The sequence below is a fragment of the Mangifera indica genome, chromosome 8 (assembly GCF_011075055.1).
Source record: "Mangifera indica cultivar Alphonso chromosome 8, CATAS_Mindica_2.1, whole genome shotgun sequence".
Taxonomy (NCBI): domain Eukaryota; kingdom Viridiplantae; phylum Streptophyta; class Magnoliopsida; order Sapindales; family Anacardiaceae; genus Mangifera; species Mangifera indica.
Window position 1 is genome coordinate 1,467,748 of NC_058144.1, and position 22,236 is coordinate 1,489,983.

General features: G+C 35.0%; 5 protein-coding genes across 6 annotated transcripts; all 5 read right to left on the reverse strand.

The window, feature by feature from the left end:
* Window positions 1–192: 192 nt before the first annotated feature.
* On the reverse strand, window positions 193–2,080 carry LOC123224586 (probable receptor-like protein kinase At5g24010). Its single transcript, XM_044648325.1, has one exon. It carries the CDS (start codon window positions 1,923–1,925, stop codon window positions 501–503), a length of 1,425 nt encoding a protein of 474 aa, XP_044504260.1. The 5' UTR covers window positions 1,926–2,080; the 3' UTR covers window positions 193–500.
* Window positions 2,081–2,355: 275 nt separating this feature from the next.
* On the reverse strand, window positions 2,356–4,794 carry LOC123224585. Its single transcript, XM_044648323.1, has 3 exons — window positions 3,632–4,794; window positions 2,666–3,208; window positions 2,356–2,588 (listed from the first exon to the last, which is right to left on the reverse strand). Exons 1-3 carry the CDS (start codon window positions 4,514–4,516, stop codon window positions 2,487–2,489), a joined length of 1,530 nt encoding a protein of 509 aa, XP_044504258.1. The 5' UTR covers window positions 4,517–4,794; the 3' UTR covers window positions 2,356–2,486.
* A 2,104-nt stretch (window positions 4,795–6,898) lies between these two features.
* Window positions 6,899–10,709, reverse strand: LOC123224587 (mitogen-activated protein kinase homolog MMK2). Its single transcript, XM_044648326.1, has 6 exons — window positions 10,306–10,709; window positions 9,478–9,607; window positions 9,053–9,190; window positions 8,329–8,661; window positions 7,508–7,691; window positions 6,899–7,277 (listed from the first exon to the last, which is right to left on the reverse strand). The coding sequence occupies exons 1-6, from the start codon at window positions 10,473–10,475 to the stop codon at window positions 7,105–7,107; spliced, it is 1,128 nt and encodes a 375-aa protein (XP_044504261.1). The 5' UTR covers window positions 10,476–10,709; the 3' UTR covers window positions 6,899–7,104.
* Window positions 10,710–12,411: 1,702 nt separating this feature from the next.
* On the reverse strand, window positions 12,412–14,835 carry LOC123224588 (protein BPS1, chloroplastic-like). 2 transcript variants are annotated; one of them, XM_044648328.1, is made up of 2 exons: window positions 14,639–14,835; window positions 12,412–13,687 (listed from the first exon to the last, which is right to left on the reverse strand). In XM_044648328.1, the coding sequence occupies exon 2, from the start codon at window positions 13,672–13,674 to the stop codon at window positions 12,622–12,624; it is 1,053 nt and encodes a 350-aa protein (XP_044504263.1). In that variant the 5' UTR covers window positions 13,675–13,687; window positions 14,639–14,835; the 3' UTR covers window positions 12,412–12,621. The 2 variants fall into 2 exon arrangements, with proteins under 2 accessions (XP_044504263.1, XP_044504262.1); XM_044648327.1 differs by lacking the exon at window positions 14,639–14,835 and adding an exon at window positions 14,430–14,629.
* A 2,260-nt stretch (window positions 14,836–17,095) lies between these two features.
* Window positions 17,096–20,048, reverse strand: LOC123222859 (probable serine/threonine-protein kinase At1g01540). The gene is made up of 7 exons (XM_044645845.1): window positions 19,300–20,048; window positions 18,678–18,782; window positions 18,455–18,577; window positions 18,171–18,341; window positions 17,909–18,038; window positions 17,619–17,828; window positions 17,096–17,516 (listed from the first exon to the last, which is right to left on the reverse strand). Exons 1-7 carry the CDS (start codon window positions 19,857–19,859, stop codon window positions 17,361–17,363), a joined length of 1,455 nt encoding a protein of 484 aa, XP_044501780.1. The 5' UTR covers window positions 19,860–20,048; the 3' UTR covers window positions 17,096–17,360.
* Between the last annotated feature and the right edge of the window lie 2,188 nt (window positions 20,049–22,236).

Here is a 22,236-nt window from a genome sequence, read left to right on the forward strand (position 1 = left end):
GAAGATTTCTTGTTGCATCAAACTAATCAATGAAAACCAGAGCTTCGATCCAGCAATGTTAACATACATACATATATATACCTCTCTGCTCCAACAAACACTAAAATATGAAAACTCCTAAACTGAAAACAACCAACCAAATTAAAATTATACCCCCTTGGTCGTGTCAATCCATACAGAGATAGAATCAAATTCAAACGAAACTTCTTTTGATTTACAAGACTTGCATCACATAAAGTGCATCATATATTGGGAAATGCAGAAAACTGCATTTCCAAATTACAGTATCTTTGTTATATTGATATAAGTTACACACAAATTTACAGAAGAACTTTCCAAGCACCTGAAGTTCTTTAGCAGGGACTTCAAATTCAACCTAATTTCTCCGCACACGAGGTTGTAAGTATAATGCCTCTTATTTTGTGCCCAAAGTGCATACAACGAAATGCAGTCAACTATCAAGAAGAAGCATAGCAATTCTTACATAAAAGAAAAGACCATCACATTTTTACTGGTATATGTTGATAGCCATGCTTTGGATTCACTTCAGGCACATCCGTAGGCAGTTTACACCATCCTCTAGAGTTCTTCACCCTATTCCACCTCTTACGCATAATCACAGACAAACTTAGCAGCAAGCATACAGCAGAAACCAAAGGAACCAAAATGCCAGTATTTTCCCTTGGCCAACTCTTCAAGATCAAACCTGCACAATGCTCTCCGTCAAGAATACCCATAGTCTTATTCATCTTCATGATTTCCACTGCATTCAGAATACCGTCGATTGCATGGTCCAAGCTCTTCTCTGATGGTCCAACACTAACACTTAAAAGCCTTGAGTGATCAACATCAACCACAAAGTCCATATAAAATGGAGAAGCCAATGTATAAGCAGTAACAAATGAGAGATCGAAATCCTTATATGCTAAATTCCCATTAACATAAACATTGAAAAATAGCAAACCAACAGATATACTAGCAATATCACAAAAATGCAACCTAACAAGATACTTATGACCCTCAATCACAGGAAACTCCCAAGTCATATTCAAATTAGGAATTGAAGCATTCGTGCTAATGATTACACGGGCGGTGTTGTACACATTATCAGGACCAACTTCACGGCTTGCCCCTCCCCTCTGATACTTAATCCTGCCACTAGAATACACCCGTTTTATTCCATCACTAGATTTCAAAAATTCATTGTCAGGCAACCAAGTCCTCCACAAAGTATCATTAAACGGTGTCACTTTAGAACCACCCACACTAACCCTATGCATAATTTCAAGAGCCTGTTTACTTAAACCATCAAATTTATCTTCTTTTACAAACTGGGCAGAATCCAAAATCAAATCTTTAGGAGCAGAAATGACCTCAATGGCATTAACAAACGCAAATTTCGATTTTCTAGCAGGCACAAACATAATTGCGAGATTCTTATCATCAACCGAGATCAAATACTCCTTTACCCAAGGACTTGACAAGTTACGACCTCCACTAAAATTGCTCAAAACGACATACCCATTAACCAAAACATGAAATTTAGCATCAGAAAAATCGAATTCCGAATAAATCAATTGGTTAAAATGGAGGCGTACCATATGTGTCCCCTGATCTCTGATCTCAAAAACATACTTCGATGGTCTGTCGAAAACCCTGGCAGAGTTATAAATTTGGGGTAAAGTGGAGCCACGGTTGCTGAGTTGTATAGACCGACCTGAGGAACTCAGCAGAGGTGAGTTGGAGCGAGATGAGTCGGAAACGAATCGGCGATTATCTATTGTAGCGTCCACAGTAGAGCCGCAGTTGATGAGGTAGTTGTCGATCGGAGAGAAAGAGAGGGAAAAGGAAAGTGCATAAAGGGACGATAGAGAGAATAATAAAAGACAGATTGATGAGTGTGCGCAGAAGATCTCCATGACCATTACCGACAGAAACAACAATCGGGATGCAAAATGAAAATAAGAGCTTTTGATTTTGTGTAACTGAGTCAAACACTTGGAGATGACTGACTTTGAGTCCACGCGTGGTGGTTGCTGTTACACCTTTCCACCCAGGATTGGCCAAAAACCCTTTTTCATATAAAAAATTAATGCTGGTAAAATCATAATTTTATTATTCATAAATTTAGGAAAAAAAATTAAAAAGAAAATTTTTTCAAATCTCACTTTAATTTTAAAAAGAATATTAATGGATAATTTAATAATTTAAATTTCTGATAGGTTATTAGATTGCTTTTCAGTTAACTGAATTTAATTCTGGGTGAAAATTTAATTCAGAAATTTAAAATTTCAATTGGAACCGAAAATGAGAGTCAGGTGTACGCATTGCTGACCTTCTGATTAAAACGCTGCGTTTTGCTCAAAGAGTGGATTGAAGAGCATTGATTTTACAGAAACATAATTCTGCAATTCAAAGAAAAACCCTTTAAGTGGTTTCCCTTTCCAAGTAAAATTTGAGAAAATTTACAAAAATCCTATAAACTGTCAATCAACAACAGTCTGGTCTTCTCTGCAAACACTCACATCAACCACCAAAGTCCGGTTCTTCTTAGTTGGCAAGATCCTGCAGCAATTTCTTCTCGGAGACTGTCAAAAGCAAACACTTGGATTCAATTTCGTTCGAATGATGAGTAAATAAAGGTTGAATCTGAATACATACGTACCTTGTTCCATAAATCTGGATTAGGTTTCTTGTAAACCTCGACTCTGTGGATTTCAGAAGGATCTGGAATCTTCCAATTACAAGATGGGATATGTGCCCGATAACGAATATATTCAGTAGCAGTCTGATCAGTAGTGGCATTGTACAGTGCATTGGAAAGAAAGTAAACAAATGGAGTTTCGCAAGGAACGAGGCCAATAGAGCGAACATTGAAGTCAAATGCCGCATCATCGCCTCTTGAATTCCAATCCAGGAAGGTTTTTGCAGGAGTTTCTAATTCACTGGCTGTATGTATGCCCCGTACAATTTGCACTGCATATCCCCATGAAATGGATACCGTCCAGGTCCTGTTTTTGTCGTAGCAAAAGGATTGTTGAACCAGTGCCGCTGAGTCTAATTTCATTGGTTCCATCAGGCGTTGCACCGCCTCCACTCGGTCCATGTCTGGGAAGATCGGCTCCACCAAATCTAAGTGGTGGAGAGACACAACAGGCGCAAGCGGATGAGCCGCCAGGTAGCCGTAAATGTTGCCGTGCATATCAAACTGCCATAGAAATTAAAACTCTTAATTGCCATGCATTGTGTTTGTGGCTTACCTTTAATAGCGGTAAATATGTAAATTTGTCACGACGGAATAAACTTGTCTAATTTGAGAAAAAAGTGAAAGAAAATAGCTTATTTTGGTTGCATCGCCATGGCCATGGCCATGACCACTGGAAGTAGACACCTGATCTGGTGGGTCTCAATACGTTGACATGGCAAGTTTTCAAAGACCGGAATTTTAAATTTGTGATTTTGATAATATGGGTTTCTGTTTAAATTAGTAGATAAAATTAAGTGATTAATTAGAATGTCAATCTTATCACAAATCATAAATTTGATTTCATTAAAAAGGAGGCTTTTTTTTTTTGCTTTTCTTTTCTCGATGACCAAACAAGTAAATTGGAAAAATAAAAAAGAAACTAACCTGATGAAATCCTTGTTCTCTGGTGAGAGGAACGCCAAGCTCTGATAAACAAGCATGAATCCTTGTATCAGAACCGTATAAAGAAGAATATTTCTGTAAGCAGCGATCTTGCATTTTCTCGAGAGCTTTTGCTAATGGATAACTTATAGCAAATCCACCACCACCAAATGCCATACCAAAATAAAAATTTAAATTCTGCATACGAGTCTCCGATGGACTCCCTATATAATAAAACTGATTATGATCATACTTTGACAAAACCCTAACCAAATTATCAGCAATAAAAACTGTATCATCATCACCCATTACGAACCACCTTACATCCTTCAAGCCTAACCTCAGAGACTCTGAAACAATCCTTGACATTCGTATGGCGTCTCGCGTACCCCAAGGGTGTTTGTAATCGAATTGTGATGTGTCGCTTGAGATCTTCAAGGGTGGTAAAGACTTATAATCATCAGCACTGTATTCGGCAGGCTTGTTCAGCCAAACGTGGCCTCGCATTTCTATCGGTCTCCACCATAACTTGAGGTAATTTTTTCTCTGGTTCCATGTGGAAGACGAGGCTCCAATGCCGAAAACTATGTGTTTGAGGCTCGTTGTTTCTGGGTCCTGCTCATTATTGTTAGTTGATGATACATCCGTGCGTAAGAAATTGTTTTGAAATCCAGGATGAGGTTGAGATTGAAGAAGATCGTGAACTACAGCTTGTTGGGTTGGAGGATTTGAAGAATATAACAATCTAAATGAATAAAAGACGTAGGGAAGAGAGATTACAATGATCAAGCTGATCACCGTTTTTGGAAGAGTCCAAGGAGTTAAATATGAATACGAGAAAAAATCCCTGGAAAAACTATCTGCAGGTCCTTTTGGAGGGCTTTTCATGATTGATTCAAAGCAGATTTCCAATGCAAATTAAGAGAGAGAGAAAGAAAGAACTCAAATCTCATCAATTTTGAAATAAGTTAATTTATTCTACCAGGATGAACGAATTTTCTTCTGATTTCATTTGCTTACCTGAACATATAGGTATGAGAGAGAGAGAGATCAATAACAAAGAAAAACCAAGGAAAACATGAGATCAGAATTCTTGTATATCCAGGTCTCTAGGAAAATATTCCTACTGATTCTCAATTGCATGGTGTTTTTATATGGGCCCTTCATAAATGAAATCTCAAACTATTATCATATTGTTTCTAAATTTCAAATTGATTTACCTATCTAACAAATTCCTAAATATGAGTAAGAAAAATACTATTTTTCTATTGTATATTTCATATTGTTGTAAAATTATATACACTTTAAAAGAGTACCAAATTAATTACTATGGTAAAGTAACACTAATCACACTATAACACAATACTTAAATTATCCAAATTAGTCATATAATATTTCTCTTCATTTTAATATAATTAATAATAAGCAACAAGTTATTTACAGGATTTGAGATGTAAGTTTTCCCATAAATTAAAGATCAAATAATTATTTTTATCTAATATTTGATGAAATATTACCGTTTATTTATAAAGGTTAATAAAATTTTTATAAAATTGTTAAAATAACGTATAAATTTTGAAGCTAAATGCTTTGATCTTAAAATTTTATCAAATAATCTTTTGTACCCTATTTTTATTAATTTTAATTAAAGAGTTTTAATACAAATATAAATGAGTGTGTTAATCATGTATAATGTTATGTTTGGGATAGACTGTAATTTTAAAAATATGAAAGGTATTAAAAAATACTTTGGCAACTTTTTATGTCCACCCGAAATGGTATAACTATTCGATGAAATTTACACGAAACACAGGTGGCACCAACCCAGGTTAGTCTCTTATCCATGTTTCACCAATTGACAGGCATTTTCTTTAGGTGTTTCAACAGTTTATTTATTTTCAATTCAGATTCTTGTACCAATACAAGAACTGAGGACTGCTACATTGTAACCGGAGACGACTTGTAACAGTAAATAGTGGTTTCGGATGCCTAAAAGACAATTGATCATCGGAAGGCTCACATGCTTCAGGGAGAGCAGAAGACATCACACACAGCCATTCTACAGAATCTGGGGTAAGGATCAAGACTGCTATAGGGAGAGGAGGATATGTGAAAGATGCATATGTTAGAGGAATGAATTGCACGAGCCATTCTGATGACTGACAATTATGGATCACATGCTGATAATCATTATGATCCAAAAGCATTACCAGTGATTCAAGGGATATTGTAGCTGAATATGTGTCAATGGCTGCTAGGGTGAAGGGGATTGCCAGGAGACCCATTTACAGGCATATGCATTTCTAATACAACAATTAGAATGGCAGCCAAAGCCAAGAAGGTGCCATGGACTTGCACTGATATTTCACGGATGACAAGTGGTGTTACCCCTCGACCTTGTGACCTGTTACCTGACCAAGGACCAGAGAAAATTACAGCCTCTGTCATTCCTACTGAAAAACTGCCAATAGATTTGGTATAGATTAAAGTTTTTGAACGCAAACATCATATATTCATATAAGAAAATAAAACCAGCCTATCTAAGAAATAACTTAAAATACTCAGAATACCTGCTCCACAAGATGCAAATATCTATCCAGCCCACTCCCAAGTCCCCCCTTGAAGTGGAACAAAATTAGGGATGACAACGGAGAGGAGGTTTCAATCCTCATCCTCATATGGGATCTCAATCCCCGTCTTCACATGGGATCTCAATCCCCATCTCTATAACGGGGATGACAAAGATTCTCTATCTTCTCCCCGTGAAAAAAAATCTCCTTCTCATTTCCTTCCCATACTTGCAAGAAAAAATCTCCTCTCCATGCTCTCTAAACACAGCATAAATATATTAAATAACAAAATTAAATAAAATTAAAACTAACCCACTATTTTATATGTCACAAATCTCATATATTAACCACTTTAATTTGTATAATAAAAACCTAAATAAACTTAACAAACATAAATAATCTAAAATTAAAAAAATATGTTAATATTTTAAGTAAATATATTAATATAAAAGAATGAGTATAGAGACAGGGACAAAAGCGGGGTGGGGTCACATATATTTCTGTCTCCGATTGTAGAAATTTTTTTTATCCTCTCCTCTATTTCTAACAAAGAATCCCTTCTCTTTTAGAGTTAGAGAGGGTCGGAGCCCCTAAATTTGGACAAAAATTGTTATTTTTAAATGACATACCTGCAGCATCAATCACAGAACTAAACTTGGTTCCTAGATCTATGATAAATAGGAGAACCACAAGCTAGAAATTGAGGATACTCTGCTTCAGCTCTTATTCAAATAACTGAACTTTTGAAACATCAACAGATAGAGATAGAGTTAAATGATGAATGAACACTCATAAAAATTGTTAGATGAATATCAATCTCTCCATCTAATCTTTAATCTTGTCAATTTGGAAGACCCAATTGTCATAAATAGTAAACTTCATATACAACATATTATCACATCATCCTCAATGAGTTGGATCTGGGTTGAATTTTACTGATTCCCTATAGATGAGCTCCTTGATATTTTCTTCAGTAAAAGATGGATTCTCAAAGTCAAAAGTGAATGGCCTTGGACAAATAGGTTCCTCGTTGATATCATGAAGGGGTGCTAAATATGGGTGGCACAAAGCTTCATCAACTGCAAACCATATGACGAAAAATAACAGTTATACAGAAAACAATGAAAAAGCACAATTGTTATTCAAGAGCATACTGACAGAGTATAAGCACGGAGCAACTGCTTATAATGATTATCTTGATTCCATATAGCATTAGAATAAATTACAACATCCATGAATCTTGAACCCTAAATGCAAACAAAAATGCATTAAAACAATAGCTGGAGGCATAAATCATCTTTCATTATACCTGTAATCCGCCTGTTTGGATCAAAGACAAGCATCCTCTCAAGCAAATCAACTACACCAGGAGATCGGTTAGGAAATCTAGCAGAGAAATTTTGTTTTGGGTACTGTGGCAGCATTCTAACATATCTTCTGGCATTATCACTTCGTAGGAACCCAAGACTGGATTCATCAGGTGAACCTAAAAGCTATTCAAGAAAATAAATGAATAAGTAACAAGTTACCTAAAACTAATTTGATCAATATATTTATATGGAAAACAAAAAAATGACCTCCAACTTCTAGCATTCACATGAAAAAAAGAAAGTTGAAAACACAGAACGACAGTGTGGCACAAAGAAGATACATATGAGTGTAGAGGAAGAGCATTTGATTCCTAATATTTTTCTTCTGTTTCTTTTTAACAGCTTGAAAGTTGGCCCTGTATTCATCTCCCAGAAAACCAAAAAAAAAAAAAAAATTGTACATCTGTCACATTCAAGTGCTACAATTGACAGTTGAGAAATAGATGAATAACTTTGAAATCTGATTTTCATGGTAGGATTAACTCCTAACATAGATGTCCCTATACAAAATATTCAAGGTTATGCTCAATCAGACATCAGGGCGGAGTAAGAATATTGAGATGATCCATCTTTAACCCTCACAGTCAGATAGAAGATGTTGAAAAGTGACAACAGGACCACATGTGACGGCTAACAAAGATACCAGGGTTAAGAAACCTGAAAGGGGTGAAGGAGAAAAACAAAAAAGAAACATAGAAAAGGAAAGAAACACTCCAATGCAGAGGTAAATGTTAGTTGTCTTAACAAATTCTGACCATACCTCTGTGATCAGCCTCAACTGATGGACATAATCTTTGCCAGGGAACAGGGGTTGTCTTGTCATAATTTCACCAAGTATGCAACCCACTGACCAAATATCAATTGCTGCAGTGTACTCTGAACAATTAAGAAGTAGTTCTGGTGCACGGTACCAACGAGTGACAACATACTCAGTCATGAAATCTGTTTCTGAGGTCGTCCTTGCAAGCCCAAAATCTCCAATCTTCAGATCACAATTTGCATTCAAGAATAAATTGCTGGGTTTTAAATCACGATGCAAAACATTCGCTGAATGCACATACTTCAGCCCCCGTAACAACTGATACAGAAAATACTGCAAAAGAGACAATGGATAATCAGCATCAACAGCATTTTCCTTCTAAGTTCTTGGACATAAACCATATAAGAAGAAAAAACATAATCAGAATAAAAGATCCCCCATCAAGATTTTCATTAAAATGAACTAAATACTCCTGCAGTACATATGTCATAAGGAGGTCATTCATTATTCAGAAAATAACCATCTTGCATCAGTATTTAGAAGAATAAACATGCTCAAGACTACAGCACAAGAGTATTGTAAGTTCCACTTTCAGGTGATCACCATTTCTTAAGGAAAACAAAAATGTAAAACAATCTTGATAGAACAAAAGCATTCAATAGTAATCAATTAGAAATTAAACATAAAATCTTTTAAGCCTGGATAAAAAGTGCATGATGCCAACCCGACAATGATCATCTGTCAATTCTTGGTGGGATCGTATAATTTGATGCAGATCAGTGTCCATTAATTCATAAACTATGTATACATCATTGAAGTTCTCCCTCTGTGGCGGTCGTATGATGTCTTTGATGGAAATAACCTGCAGTGTATAAAGAAATAGCAATAAGCTTGTAAACCCAAATAAAAACAGAATTCCACAATTCTTGCACAATTTCATGCTATGATCAAAATTAAAAAAGAAAAATAAATCTGGGCAATCCAGTAGAACTAATTTCAAGTGGAGAATCTACATAAACCAGCCAATACAGAAAGAAATTTTAGAGTTACTCTCAAACTTTATTGTCATCCCAAGTGGAAAGACCAAAAGCCCTTCTGAATATCATACTTCAATTGAAAATATTCAACTGGATATCTTTCTGCGCTTACATTTTCATGATCCATGTGTCGCAGCAGTTTAATTTCTCGCAATGTCCTCTTGGCATCAATTCTATTGTCAAATGCATTTCCAATCTTCTTAATGGCAACCTCCTTCCGTGTCTCAGAATTCATGGCAGCACTGAGGAAATGAAAAAAAAAATTACTTCTTCTTTAACATTTTTGATAACAAAGAAAATCAAGTCATCTAAACAGAAAAAGGTCATTTTATATCAATCTCATCAACCAAGATGCCAAAACAATTTTAATCCCCAGCACACACTAAAAGGGGAGTCATAGGAACCCCATGAACAGCATAATTCTTTTCTTTTTCTAAGACTGTGATAGACAAATCCAGATATATATGCTGCATTCCTAAACCATATTCACATAAAATAAATGGCAGCTTATTTTATCAATTAAAGCTTATGTTTATAAGTTCGAAAAAATTACAAAGATTAACCACAATTCTCGTTAATGGTGTGAAAATTTTCATCACAGAACAAGGATACAACCAAAGGATGAAATTTAGATGAATACAATCTAAGCTTAACTGTTGAAAACATATATTCCACAGCTCTAACGCTACTGAATCACAGCTAAGCCTAGTCATAATATGAAATTCAACAGCGACTACAGCACTAAATGAAGCGGAAACAATATATTCTTTCTTGTGAAATTCGACCAGGAAAACTAGGCACAGAACTTAATATTCTCGTGAAATCTATAACATAAGCAACATAATTAAAGGATAAACGACAAAGAAACCAGAAATTGAGCAGATAAGCAATACGATCTCCTGTATTATTAGCTAAAGAAGAAAAGGAGTGGAAAAATTACCAAACTATACCGTAAGCGCCTCTGCCAACAGGGCGAATCGGAGGGACGTACTTTCTAGAAACTTCGAAGAGGTTACCGTAGACATTGTACTGCACATAACGTCCACCGTAAGTAGGTATACCTTTGACGATGGTATGGTCCCCTGCACCGGAGCTCGATTCAGCTGACATATCTCTCTTCTCTGCCTCTGACCGGGCTCCGAGTACGAAATTCGGATCCAATCCAAACCGAGAAGGATTTTGTAAGAAGGAGAAAGATAAAAAGCTAATTTGGAGGAGGAAGGAGGGAGGGCGTGTTGGTAGGTGGAAAGCGTTTTGACATTGTTTGTGTGAACTTAAAACTCTTGAACTGGACAAGCGCCGCCTGAGTGACCCGTGACCAAATCAACTTTTCCCGAGTTTGACAAATAAAGAAAATTTTTTCCACAAAATAACATAAGTTCCAAGTTTTAGCCTAATGATAAAAATATATGGTGATAATTTGAAATTTTAAATTTTTAACTATAAATTAATTATTATTAAAATCAAAAATAAAATTATTATTTTATTATTAATATTAAAAAATATAAAATTTGTTAAATTTTATTCCTTTAAATTTTAAAAACTAATAATTTTATCTTTGTTTAAAGCTTTCTAATTTTGAAAAATAATATTTTTTTTCTTTAAATCTAAGGTTTATTTTCTTTTCATCTCTAACTATCAACAACAACACTATCACCCCTAAGCCGTAGACGAAACTCTGACCACCCTCCTAAGTCGAGCCAATGGTGCGACGAAGTGAGACGAACTGACGATGTGACAAAATCCAACCTCTATCTATGACAAAAAGGCACAGTGCAATAAAGCATTGGTCTAAAACACTTCATCTAGATGATGAAGACGTCGTCCAGATTTATCTGATCTAAATTATTCTAGATGATAGGATTCTCTTGAGAGGGATAATGATAACTTTCGGTTTTAAAGGGAGTTACCAACAGTCGAAGATAGTTGTCAGAGAACCGTTAAAAATAAATTCTAAGTTTAAGGTGAGTAAATTTTAAGTAAAAACGAAATTATTAGTTTTAAAAACTATAAAAAAAATATAATAAATTTTATAGTTTTTAATATTAATAATAAAATAAAAATTTTATTTTTATTTATAATAAAAAAAATTAAATCATAAATAAATATTTGAGCTCTTAAATTACCGTAAATATTTTTTTGTGATGAAGATAAAATGGGGGAGAGAAATAGTCCTTTGGCCGACAAGACAATGGATGACAGTCGTGTAGGGTCAAGGAAGTTATTTTGGTGGTTACGATGATTAATTCTGTTTCCGATGAAGACCCTACAAGTACTGTGAGTAGACGCATATCAATGCACAAGCTTGCCTATGGATTGATGAAATCCTCGTGTCGTCCCAATTCTGAACCCATAGCCATGACCATCATTAACATTATGATGACTATATAATTAGGGAGATCCAGGGAACGCGTTTAGAAGGCAAAACAAGTACTTTTGTACTGTGAGGGATGGGCTGCTTGAACCAAAAATTTCAAATCGAATTAACTGTGCCGTCCTCAGAGAAACTGTTGAAAATGTGATAGAAGAAAAAAAGTTCCCAAAAATGAAGAAATGCCAGGAAAAAATTGTAAAACTCAAATTGATGAGCAAAGCCGAGCCGGCCCAAACTCACATAAAAGCCATGCCGGTTATTTCCATGTATTAAAATTAACTTGCTTACTCTACGATAATTAACTACAAAAAATTATACATATTTGTTCCATGGCCCGAACTTAAAATTCATAATCAATACCGTAACTTCCTCCGCCAACATGGAGAAAAATTCATCACAACCTAGCCAAGCAATCATCATCCTTGTATTGCTAAACTCAGCCGGTTTTTATATTTTTAAAACTTTTTACAGTAAATATCGAGGCCAATTGCCCTGGCAAAATAGCAGCACCCAATGACATTACATTCCACCAAACAGTTAATCCAGACATAAATTGAAAAAAAACACATTCCCTGGATAACCATATAAGACATGGTTCCGAGCGCATATAAAAACACCAAAACTAACCATAAATTGAAATTATTGGTAGAAGGCAAAAGCTACATAAATGGATACTTGAGCAAACTGAAGTGCAAACACTTTTATACAACATTGGTATTATACAGTTAAAGTTTATGTACAAACCAGAAAAATAGTAGTATGACACATATAACATGGTTAAAACATATTACTTGATGGTATATTTCTAAAAAACACATAACAAAAGACACAATACCTTTATACCACCAATACAAAATGAAAGCATAGTTCATTTATCGACAATCACCTCCCAACTATCTGTTCTACGTTACTCCCTACCACTGATGCAGTGCCATTTTCTCTTAAATTACAAAGCAATGCATCACGCCCGGTTAAAACTATCTTGAAAAACCCATCCACTGCCTTTGTAAGAAGATCTAGCCCCTCTGATAATTTCTCTTCCTGCTTTCCTAAATCTTTAACAGAATTTTTGAACTCTTCAACTTCAACAGGTTCCAATCCATCTTGGATCATTGGATACAATTTCTTGATGCTGGTATCAACTGCTTCTAATTCTCTCAAAACTATAACTCGTCCACAACCAAGTACATTTCTAACTTCCCCATTAACATTAGTCTGCAAAGCACAAAAAGCTGGTGCCCAAGGAAATGTGTCAGAAACATTCAACTCAAACAATTTGTCTGCAGACCCTGACAAGGATGCAGCAAAGACACTACAGATATATACGGTCACCACCTTAACTCCATACAAGGCACGCATCAACACTTTCCCTTTGGCAGACTTCTTAACCTTTGGCAAATCCAAAGATTGCACCAGATTTTCCAAGATTGAGTGGCAGCTCTCAACTCTAGGGTTCTTTGCACTGATATGCTGTCTCCAGCTATCAAGTGAAGAACAAGCACGAACAAACTGTTTTGGAGAGGAAGAATCCAAATTATGCAGGACACACTGAAGTAGGAGATGGCCATGGTTGAGCTTTGTGAGTTGAGAGCTAAAAGCTATGCAAAGATCAAGCAAATTCACACTGATATCTAAGTACACATCTACCCATTTCTCATCCCAGTCACTCACAGGAAGCTCCAGCTCTGTTATAAGGTTTTTTACACTACTGTGAGTCTCAATAAGTGAATCCATCGCTAGTTTCATCCATGACAAACGGAGGACCTCATTCTTGTCCTTTGGAATAAGTTTCCTAAGCCTCTCTGCCAAGGTTTCCTCAAAAGCAATCAATAGAGAAAGAAGCCTTTCAGGTAAACGAGAACCCTTCGATGATATCATTCGGAAAGGATTTCCAAATGGAAAGAGAGGGCGGTGTGGATCCTGTGGACGACTCATTATGATGTACTTTCTGCAGAAGATGAAAATAAAAACAGATCATCAAAAATCATATTGTGATATATCCTGAAAAAATAGAAAGTGAACTGATAATTGATGATATAAAAGGCCATGCATATATGTGTACATGGGAGCAAACAAGCTCCAGAATAAAAAAAAGGTAAGGAAATCCTTTAGTCAGACTTTATATTCACGGATATACACTTCCAATATTTCATTGTATGGTCATCATGAGCAAACATAGAATAAATTCACCATGCAACATGGGACAACTGGTAAATTCGGAAAAATCTTTTCCCCAGCCAAACCATTAATTATAAGAAAGGTTTTAAAATATAAGGGCCTTGTATTAGATGGATACCCAAGAAACCAGAATCCCCAGTATTGGGGGATGGTTTGGCTTTTAAAATACCTAGCATCAGGAAATCATCGATAACGTGTCCAAGTTCCTCAAAGTTTTAAATTTTAACAAGTTTATCAAAAGATAATAATAATGACAATAGAAACCAAAACTCCTTAACAAATAAAAATTACAGCTTTGCTCACACAACATAAAATCATCTATTTAGGGCTTTAAAACATCTATTAATGAGGGTTTAAACCGACAATCAAAATCCGAAATCAAGAATGTAAAAATTACATTTATTATTTCAATTGATGCATTGTGTCATTCAATTATTACATCGTAGGCCACAATCTTGCAAACTAACAATAAACAACAAATACAAACGCCAATTAAATGCCAAATTACTTACCCAAACGTTAGATCTGGAAACTGATTATATTTTCAGATCTGAAATACTGACCAACTACGATAAGCCCTAAAATTCGACCGCTTATTAAAAATTAAGAAAATAGAAAATTAAAGAAAAATTCTACTAGTGTATAACAAATCAAAGTAAAGAACCGGAAGAAAATTTAAGAGCAGAGACCGTGAAGCGAAAAAGGAAGAAAAAATTTGTACCTGGATGGATAATAGAAGGTATAATATTATGAAATTTCGAAAACGCGTTGAAATTTGATAACTATTTGCGCCTTTGATTTTTAGGTGGAGCAGGAGCCGTATGTTTTGACTGGTAGTCGAAGAGCAAGGTCGATGTTGAGTCACATGCTGTTACGAAAATATTTGTAACAGATGGACCCGTGGAGTCGTGTGAATGGGCAATACAGATGACCAATAGAAGAAATAAGTTTTTATATTAAAACAAAGCAAATGAGACGTTTCTTTCTAAAAAGTTTACTCCACCAAGCACGGCTCCTTGTCTTTTCGGAAAGTGTGAAAGCAACCGGCCAACCGCGGCCAAAGGACTTTTTCTCATCTTAGGTTGGGTGAAAAGACAAAAACTTAAGGGTTCAGAAAACTCAAATGCTTATTTTATTTTTTTTATTTTTATAAAAATTATTGTTAAATATAAGAATAAATTTGTTATTTTAATAATATTATTAAAAAATATATAAATTAATCTTATTTTTTCATCTTTTTTCAGATTTTAAAAATTAATATTTTATTTTAGATTTTAATTTTGAAAAGTGATTTTTTTCTTTCAAATTCTTAATTTTTCTTCTCTCTAGTGACAACCACTATCTCAGTCCTCCTTTCTCTCTCGGTCATTGTCAACGAATCTAATGACATGCAAAGACGCTCCATTTGACAACGAATTAAAAACCACCATGTTTTCATCGAATCAACTATAGCTCACCATGTTTTCATTGCTTTTTGGTCTTCTCCTAGCCCATGGTTCCAAACATAACCATCGATTCATCTAGATGAAGATTCGTCTTCTTTCAAATAAAGGTTCGTCTTATTCAACAAAAACAAGGTCAAAAGAAGAGAGAGAGATGGTCGGACAGTGTTGGTTGTCACAGAGAGAGAGAGGTTTTGTCAAAAAATCAAAACTTTAGAGGGAAAAGTAAATTTTACAAAACTTAATCATAGAGAAAAATTATTAGTTTTTTAAATAAGGGGAAAAATGAGATATATTTTATTTATTTTAATATTATTGGTAAAATAATAATTTTACCTTTTAACTCTAACAAAAAATTCTTAGATGTGGGACAAAGGAGTGCACCTTGGATAGGTAGTTGTGTTTTTGAACTCTCATGAGTAAATGTTTGTCTTTTCATCAAACCATGTATGTCTACTGTGAGAAGGTCATCAACTTCTTTAGGGCTTGATTATATCGCCCTAGCATGATTTACAATTTTATATTTGATTTAAATTTGTTTGAATTTAACTCTTTCGTTTAATCCTTAGCTCTAATTTAGAATATTTATAAGAAGTTAAATTTTAATTAAAGTAATTTCAACATTTAAATTCAAGCTTAATTATGATTAACATTGGTTTAAGAGTTTGTCTCGCATCTAATTTCTCTTTTTTTTTTTCAAGTGAGACATTGTTATTCGTTAATTTAAATTAATTATTTTGAATTCAAATCAAATTTCAGTTCTTTTTTTGTTTAAGTTTGATTCACCTAGAATCTATGCATTTACAGCTCCAAGCTTCACGTGTGAGTCACATGCTCTTGGTCCTAGGGTTCTACATGGCTGCGGCCATAATCCTATAAGAATATTCTGTACAGTATACACACTTGAATCGGGCCTTCCCCTTGTCCAATCTAACTTCGCAGCCCAATGTAATCGGATTTTAGGGTTTGCACCAGTCGGTTATTGAGTTGTTGTGGCGGTGCATATGGCCAAAGAAAGGAATAAGTATGAGAAAATAAAAAATTAAAGAAGCCGTCTGTCTCTCTCTGTATTTTAATCCATTTATATACAAACACAATGAGCACCATGAATGATTCTGAAATTCTGTCAAACAAATTATCTTTGAAATATTGCTCAAGATTTTCTTAAGCATGAAACTTGGGCTTTGTCGTTAGGATGGATGGAAACTATGATACCCTTAGGCGAATCTCACATCGATAAAGCACGAGAGAGATGCTGGGTCTGTCTATGTATCCCACATTGATTAGTGATGGGAGAATTTGATTGGTTAAATAGTCTGTGAGTTTCATAACTGTTAAGACGCGTTTTGGGTTGTAAAGCGCAAAAACAAACCTATGATGGACTGTGTGTCCAAAGTGGACAATATCTTAACAGTGAGTCGGGTTATTGGACCAGAGATGTTACAGAAACCATAGACAGAAGGGTCTACCACAGACAACCGGAATCGTTATCATTCTTGCCTCGCTAACTGCCATAGTATCTTGACCCATTCCAGGCTAGAGTTAGCTGATGGTCAGCTGGGATAAATCAATAAACAAGAACTCTCGAGCAGATTCAAAACTTAGTTGCTTCAATTAGCTGGTTAGTGGGTCCAATTCGCAGAAGCATCTGAATTTGGAGTTGCCCCTGATGTGACTGTAGATATCGAGTTTCCAAGTAATTCCATTAAAACAGCTGGTGTAAGGATCCATCAGAAAACCATCCAGTACAGTGACTTAATACCAGTTTATATATGAAACTTCATAATATAACAATTAATTACACTTCCCATCAGAATGATGAATAAGTTGATTCAATTATACAAATCTATCCCAATTTGAAGAATGTATATTTGAAATAGAATTTATGCAAAATAACTAGCAAATTATTGGTTTCTTAGAATTGAAGGCACTACAAGAATTCAAGAAAACTAATTGAGGAAGAAGAAGCTTATAAAACTAACACCTACTTCACTGAAAGCACTATCTCCACTTGGTAGGATTATGATGCTTCCTAACAGTTTCGCCTTCACTTGTATCAGAATCCCCTTCACTTAAATGTTGTTTGTCACCTAATTTTACAATACCACGATTCTCTTCACTATGTGAATGAGAAGAGTCTCTTCCAATTCGACGTTCCTGTACAATTAGGTATGATTAGTCAAAATGATTAGCAAATAAAACCAATAATATATACTAGTACATTAAATAAAAAGGTCTTGAAAAAGATTTGGAGCATACATCACGAACAAACAAGTCGTCTGCCTCAAGCATGTGAATCACATGCCCCATTTTAGGCCTCTTTGTTGCGTCAGGATCAACACATCTTACAGCAACCAACAGAACACGTTTGAGTACTTTTGAAGCGGGCATTTCAGGCAGCTTAGGATCAACTACTTCTTCAGATTTTCGATCCCCAACCATTGTTTTTAACCAATCAATCAAATTAACCTGCATATTATTACTGGTCATCAGACAAAGGGAGTCCATTACATGGGTGCAGAGAGAACAAAATTTGTCTCCAGACTAACCTCTCCTTGAGGTCGACTGTAATCAACAGGATTTCTTCCAGAAATTATCTCCATAATAAGTATACCAAAGCTATAAACATCACTCTTTTCATTCAGCATCCCAGTGCATGCATATTCTGGCGCAACGTAACTTCAGAAAGTAACAAATTAGAATTAGTTTCCTAAAAAATCAAGGCCCTGTTTTTATATTAGAGTTGAATCTTCTAAATTATGGGGAAAATGATAAGAATAAATTGAGACTGAAAGAATGGAATAAACTAACCCAAATGTTCCCATTACGCGAGTTGTTATGTAACTCCTCTCAGAACATAGAAGCTTAGCAAGCCCAAAATCGGACACCTTAGAGTTCCATTGCTGATCGAGTAGTATGTTACTAGATTTTACATCTCGATGAACAACCTTTGGTTCCAGACCCTCATGAAGGTAGGCCAATCTATAAGAATTCAATAAAACATAATTGCAACCATACAACCCCTAAGAGATATATCCATAAATCAATTCACACACATGTAGATGGAATCAAATTCAGATTATGAATTGGTGTACCCTTTGGCTGTCCCCAATATGATGTTCATACGAATCTCCCAAGTTAGTGGGCTGACGTCACCAACATCCCCATGAAGCCACTGGTCCAGATTGCCATTATCAACATACTCATAAACAAGCATCCTACAAAAGCAAAACCAGACAATAAATCACATCTCTTCTCAACAGTAAAAAAAAGCACAATCTAAATCACAATTTGAAATGGAAAACTAATTGTCCATACCTGTGTGCACCCTCAACACAGTATCCAAGCAATCTAACTAGATTCTTGTGTCGAGCACGCCCAATTGCTTCCACCTCAACTTTAAATTCCTTCTCAGCTTGACCCCTAATAATATCCGTTTCATAAGAAAAACAATATTTCAAGCATAAAAGGAAAATAAGAAGATACGTCTTCTGAACATCAGAAACCTTAATAACTACTTACTAAAAATCTGGAGTCTAAATATGTAAAATTATCAAAGCCCAGATAATCAGTTCAAGCTAAATTAGTGGCAAAAGGATTTTAAAACGATGAAGATCCTTCATTTTTTTTTTTTCAAAAGCTGGTCATTTTACTGCACAAATCTTATAACTCACAGCACAAAATAAGAATGAAAAAAGGAATAAAATCAAATGAAAATAAAAAAAATGGAAAATAACTTGTATCCCAACTCAGAAGAAATAATGGCAAAATATATCATATAATTAAATCTAAATTCCAGCTCTTCCACTCTGCAAGACACCAAAACACAGCTTATTGAACATTTAAGCCCATTTTCTACGTCAGATCAAAAACATTACAGAAAATAATAAAAATTTTCTACTCCAACCAAACCAAAAGGAAAAAATAATAACAATTGTACCTGTTATTTAACAAATTCTTGACAGCAACCCTGGTGCCATCACTCAAAATTCCACTGTACACAATCCCATAACCCCCTTCACCAATCACATTCTCTTCACAAAAACCCTTTGTCGCCGCTTCAAGTTCTCTTAAAGTATACCACCGACCCCACCCAAGATGTGAAACTTCCGGTCCCACACTCACGCTTCCAGAAGACGTAGTATCGCAGCCACTTCCCGCCCCTCTACTATCACTACTAGACGCTTTATCAGAGAACACCACCCGGTGCTCGATCTTGCCAATGTCAACCTGAATCTCGGGCACTGGAGGCGGCTGGTGAACGATTTCATGAATTTCTTTAGAAATAGGTGTTTTAATAGTTATTTTATCGGGTAACTGTTGTTTCTGATGATGGTTGTGCCTTTTCCGACGAGAGGTTATACATAGAGAAAGGAGAAAAAGAGAGAGAACTATAAAAGAACCTAATAAGATTCCGATAACCACCCAGAGGCGAAGACCGAAGATGGATGTAGGCTTGGAGAGCTCAATGTTGACAAAAGCGGCGTCGTAAGGAGACATATTGATTGCTTCACGTAAAGAAAATGTTAGAGGTATTTAGGCATGGTGACTGAGTGAGGAGAAAGAGGGAGAGGAATAAATTACCATCAATGAGCTATCTGTTTTTTCGTTTTTCATTTAAGAGGGAGTTCTAAAGTGCCGTTGGATTCGACTGGCTTGGACTGGATACCCTTGATTGACGTCGGTGTTTTGTCCGTAAGCTCATAATCCCACGATAACCGTTAAATTTGATTTACAACCAAAAAAAAAAAAATTTTATCTAGATTTGGATAACGCAATTGGTCTTTAATTTGTAATATTATCACGCATAATTACTACAATTTTTCAATGAGTCCGGACGGCCTGCATCGTGCACCATTAGGAAGACATTTGGCATGCCTGTGAACTGTGATACATCATTAAACGTCACCGTATTTGTGAGACCATGGTCTTGGACAACGAGACAGCTTTATCATTATTGACTGTAATGATAATGACAATGATGACAGTTGGGCTTACTTTGACCTTTTAGTAACGAGAGATTCTTCCTCACGGGGCACGCAATCCGTGCCTTTGAGTTGAAGGAACCTGGATACTGAAATGGCTAGAACGTCAAGTTCCTGTTTCAGCCTGTAAAAGCGTTGCTGAATCTTGACACCGCTAGTAATTAAGGAAGAAAGCCCTAGGGAAATCATATTAAATATTTATTTTATCTTTTTAGCAAGTAAAAATTTTATTTTTCTCATTCTGAAGTAGAAATATCCATTTTTTCTATTTTTAAGTAAAAATATCTTAATTTTTTTTAAATACCAAAATTACTTTTCACCACATCTATATAAATTCTCTCACTCTCACTGTCATTATATAAATTTTTTATATCAGTTAAACACTCACTTTCACTCTCATTTTTATTTAATATCAATTACTATACGTTCATTCAGAAGAAAGAGATTCGTATTTTTTAATTCAAATCGAAAAAAATTAATTCATAAAAAAAAGTATTTATATGAATCTTAACTTAAAACTTAATTTTACTTATTAAATCTAGTTTATATCTCATGTAAAAGGGGTATTTGGATATTTGATAATAATTTAGGGATTAAATGAAATGTTAAAAAAATATAAGGGGTATTTTGATATTACACAATATATAAAAATGATTTAAATAACGTGTTAAAAATAAATAGATATATTTTGATACAAGACATCATACAAGGGTGTTGAATGAAGTGTTAGATAATTATAGGGGATTAAACAAAAAAATACAAATCGACATATCATAAACTGACAAATATTGAAAAACGAAAATAAAATTTGAAATCTACACATAGAAATAACCTAGAATGTGAAAAACCAAAAATCTTAACATGGTAAAAATTAAAAAAACAGAAGTGAAATTTCAATTGTATACGTTGAAATGGCCAGAGGACTAGTTCCCACCCAAGGTATGATTTTTCTGTAAATTCCTACCTATTAACTTTGAAAAGCCCGTTTACCTACCTATGAGCTGTTAAAAAAAAGGGCAGATTGACGGATTTAGGGGCAAAATCGTCATTTCATCTGTAATATTAAAAATAAACTTAAATTTAATTTATTTTTTATCCCCAAACCCTAAAAACTAACACTTTCCCCCCAACCCAAGTTTTCAACAACTGCATATTCCTCCCTAGGGTTTCCAAATTCAGATCAATTTTTTCGGTGACGACCGGCGCTCTCCAAGCACCTATACTCCCTCCTCGATGACCTCTCCTTTCGACCGTGCGGCCTCTGAATCGTCTTTGTCTCGATGATGACACCTAGGAGCGTCGAAGGCCGCACGGTCGAAAGGAGGTGTGGTCGGGGAGGGAGAGTAGGTGTTTGGAGAGCACTAGTCGTCGCTGGAAAAATTGAATTTGAAGTTTGGAAACCCTAGGGGGGGAAATACAGTTTTTGAAAACTTGGATTGGGGGGGAAGTGTTAGTTTTTAAGGTTTGAGGGGAAAAATGATATGACCAATGGACTCAGTTAAGTTTAACGGCCTATGAGTAGATAAATGAGTTTTTCAAAGTTAATGGGGGGAACTTTGAGAATTCATCATAGTTTGGGTGGGAAATAGTCCTTTGGCCTGTTGAAATACCCTATAATGTCAACAATTGAAAATTCGCTTGAAAATCTGAAAAGTACGAGTCGATATATCCTAAAATTACAAAAATCAAAAAATTGGAAATAAAATTCAAATTTTATACATTGAAATACCTTAAAATGTCAACAGTAAAAAAATCACTCGAAAATCTGAAAAGTACAAGTCGATATATCCTAAAATGACAAAAATCAAAATATTAAAACTAAAATTCAAATTCTGTATGTTGAAATATCTTAGAATGTTAACAATCGAAAAATCTTCAAAAATCTAAAAAGT